The 3014-nt window shown below is 41.5% G+C and overlaps 1 protein-coding gene across 2 annotated transcripts in view; it reads right to left on the bottom strand.

Moving 5' to 3' along the window:
• Nucleotides 1-604: 604 nt before the first annotated feature.
• Nucleotides 605-3014, bottom strand: part of EIF3L (eukaryotic translation initiation factor 3 subunit L) — a 78291-nt gene continuing 75881 nt past the window's right edge. For both annotated transcript variants that reach the window (XM_086962881.1, XM_086962887.1), the window contains exon 15: nucleotides 605-1489. In XM_086962881.1, coding sequence (XP_086819007.1) covers nucleotides 1451-1489 — 39 coding nt within the window. In that variant the 3' untranslated portion in view covers nucleotides 605-1450. The remainder of the gene's footprint in view (nucleotides 1490-3014) is intronic.

The raw sequence follows: 3014 nt of genomic DNA, 5'->3' as shown, positions 1-3014 counted from the left end.
TAAACAATCACACCTGTATACACATTCTCTTTATCCTTACAAAGACTTCGAACATACAACACAGCTTTGTGATCTTGTATGGTTTCAATTTTAGTATACGTGCCGCCAATCTTGTACATAATCATTTTGTGCTTTAGAAAGATGCATTTTAACAATGTTCACAATTGTGTGCATGCAAGATTAGTTGTGATAAACACGCTCTCTGTTCTTAGAGACTGCTAGTTCCACCTTAAAAGGCCCAAGCACCACTCGCTAGGAGACACTGGCTGTTGTGAGCTCGAACAAGGGGCTCAGCTCACATTGTGGATGTCACAGCTCACGTAGAAGTTCTATGTCAGGATTTTGAAGAACAATCCGAGATGGAGTGGTTTCTTACTCACACATGTGCCAATCTCCCATCCAAAGAGACCACATCATCCTTCAAATCTCCAATTAACATTCTAGGCCTCAAGGGAGGGGGACAAAGGGGGTGAGAAAAATCTTTACCCACCCAAAGCCCCCCTTTAAAAAAACGTTTTTAAAGTTCACTGAAACTATGGGTAAAATAGAAAAAGGTCCGCTTTTTAAACAATAAGGCTACAAAGACAACACAGGAGAAGTTTCATTTCAAAGCAACTGCATCTTTTATTGCAAAGCGGTAGTCGACACAGGTTTATATGTATGCTGTGTTGGGACAGAAGGATAGACTAGGGCTTGGTACACTGAACAAATAGAAAACTCCCACTAGGCAGAGAAACAAGACCTGCTTTTCAGGACCAAAATCTCAAACCCACTTAGCCACTAATGCGAGGTACAGAATTCTTTCAAAGGCTCGACGTTTGCTGCTGAGGTGAACCAGTGCCTTCAGGTGCTGAGCATATATTTCACTTGACTAGCATCAAAGTTTCACTTCAAAACTGCGTATAAAATATATGGGTGGGGGTATGCAGTAGTCCCGATAAGATATTTGTGTAATATGATTGTATCTAGTCACCCTGTCAGCGTAGTTATATGTGATGTGTGTTGTTCCTGGTCGATTACTACCAGCTCGTTCCAATCTCGGAGGACAGAGCTACATGAAATACCAGATCACCCGATACTCATTTCAATGCTAGGGCGAAAATAAAAAGGTTTCACAGGGACTGTTCCACTGCCACCACTTCGTTAAGAATGCAACAATGCGTCAGCTAAACTCCCCCAGCACAGACACAGGCTTAAGTTCTCTCAATTTATTTGCGAAAATGTCCAGTTCACTGTGGCAAAGATGGGTCTGGGGTGCTGTTTAGTACTACCTCTTTACTCCCCAATTCTGATTATTGTTGTGCTTAACTGTGAGCAGGGGGCACCTCACTGTGTTGTCTGATTAACTCCTACCCTCCCACCTCATAAAACCAGCTGTTTGCAATTGTCCACACAACACCAGCAGATGCAGCTCCAAGGTTTTGCCGTCTCCGCTGTGCTCTCCGATCATTCACGCTTTCTGGTTCATAGATTTCAAAGTTTTGTTTAGCTACACACAAAAAAAAAAAAACAATGTTGAATCCCAGAATAACAGTTAAATAAAACTAACTGCTGTATGAAAACATGCAAATGTTTAACAGTCAATGGTCAGGTAAATATCACATTTTGTTTATAAATAAATAAATAAAAAAAAGTTCAGCTTGAGTCCATTTACAGAATTACAACTCCTTTCCAATTCTGAAAAGCATTATATAAATCATATATTCAAGGTTACAGGGACATTCTAGTTAGGCTCTGATTTTACCCTAAAAACCATAAAAACTCAGCAATTATAGTTACCGGAGCTAACCATAACTTACTCCGGCAATAAAATGCTTACAACCTCACAATACATCACTGATGACATGTTCAGTGAAATCACTGAAGATCTCAAATGACAGCAATGACAACTTCAATATACTTCATACAATACTATTTAAAGGAAAAAAAACAAACAACAGGTGAGAGCTGTACAGCACAGAGCTAACTGTAACCTTATCAAATAATACACTCACTTATCACCTAGGAGGCAGTTCTTAGCGGATAATCCGGTTTCTTCGGATGCACTACTCTAAACAGTTATGGGCAAAGTAAAACATCTAACCAAAGGCTAGTCTACAAAACACAACATGCTACATAACATGCTCTAGTGGTAGGTTTCCTTGCTTCTTTAAAAATCGTCATACAATCTGGTGGTAGATTTAGGTATCCGAACTAGGACTTCAGGAGCCATATGGTTCAGCTCCTTGGGTTTTTGAGGTCTGATTTCTCCATGGCTCTGCTTGAGAAGGTTGGAAGGTAGGTGCAGCTTTTGGTGTCAAACCACCGACTGTTCTAGTAGTGTGGTGAACCATGGTTGACAAGCCCATTTCGGAGGTACTAGAATCAGTGTGAGTGATGTCTGCCTGAGTTTCCAAACCAGAAATTGAAGGAGAGAGGTGGAAAAGAGTAAGCAAATATCCCTGACCAGTTCATGCATAGGGCATTGCCTTTGGATAGATGGTGTGGGAATCTGGAGGCGAAGGTTGGACATTTTGAGCTCTCTGCTGTAGCAAAGGTCTATCTGCGGCAATCTCCATTTTTGGAAGTACGGAAGGAGAACCTGGGGATGAAGTTCTCATTTGTGTACTTGTTGCCGCATCCTGCTGAGGAGGTCAGCAAATTGGTTGTGCATGCTTGGAAAGTGTTTTGCCAGAAGATGAATTTTGTGCCCAATGCCAAAAGGTCTGAGAGAGGCTTGACAACTGTAGAGTGGGTCTCCCCCCCATTGTTTTTGTACATAGCTGTCATATTGTCTGTTTGGAATATGACAACTTTCCCTATGAGGTGGGGCTGAAAAGCTTTTAGTGCTAGATAAACAGCTAGAAGCTCCAAGTAACTGATGTGGAGACTTCTGTGTTTGGTTTCCCATAAACCCTGAATTGTAAGATGCTGGAGATGAGCACCCTAACGTGTGAAATGTATCTGCTGTTAGTACAACTTGTGGAATCGGGACGATGAAGGGCCGCTCTTCTGATAGATTTTGTGTGTTCCAC

The sequence above is a fragment of the Lissotriton vulgaris genome, chromosome 1_1 (genome assembly GCF_964263255.1).
Source record: "Lissotriton vulgaris chromosome 1_1, aLisVul1.2, whole genome shotgun sequence".
Taxonomy (NCBI): Eukaryota; Metazoa; Chordata; class Amphibia; order Caudata; family Salamandridae; genus Lissotriton; species Lissotriton vulgaris.
Note: the sequence above shows the minus strand (reverse complement) of the source record. Positions and strands in the feature narration are given on the sequence as shown.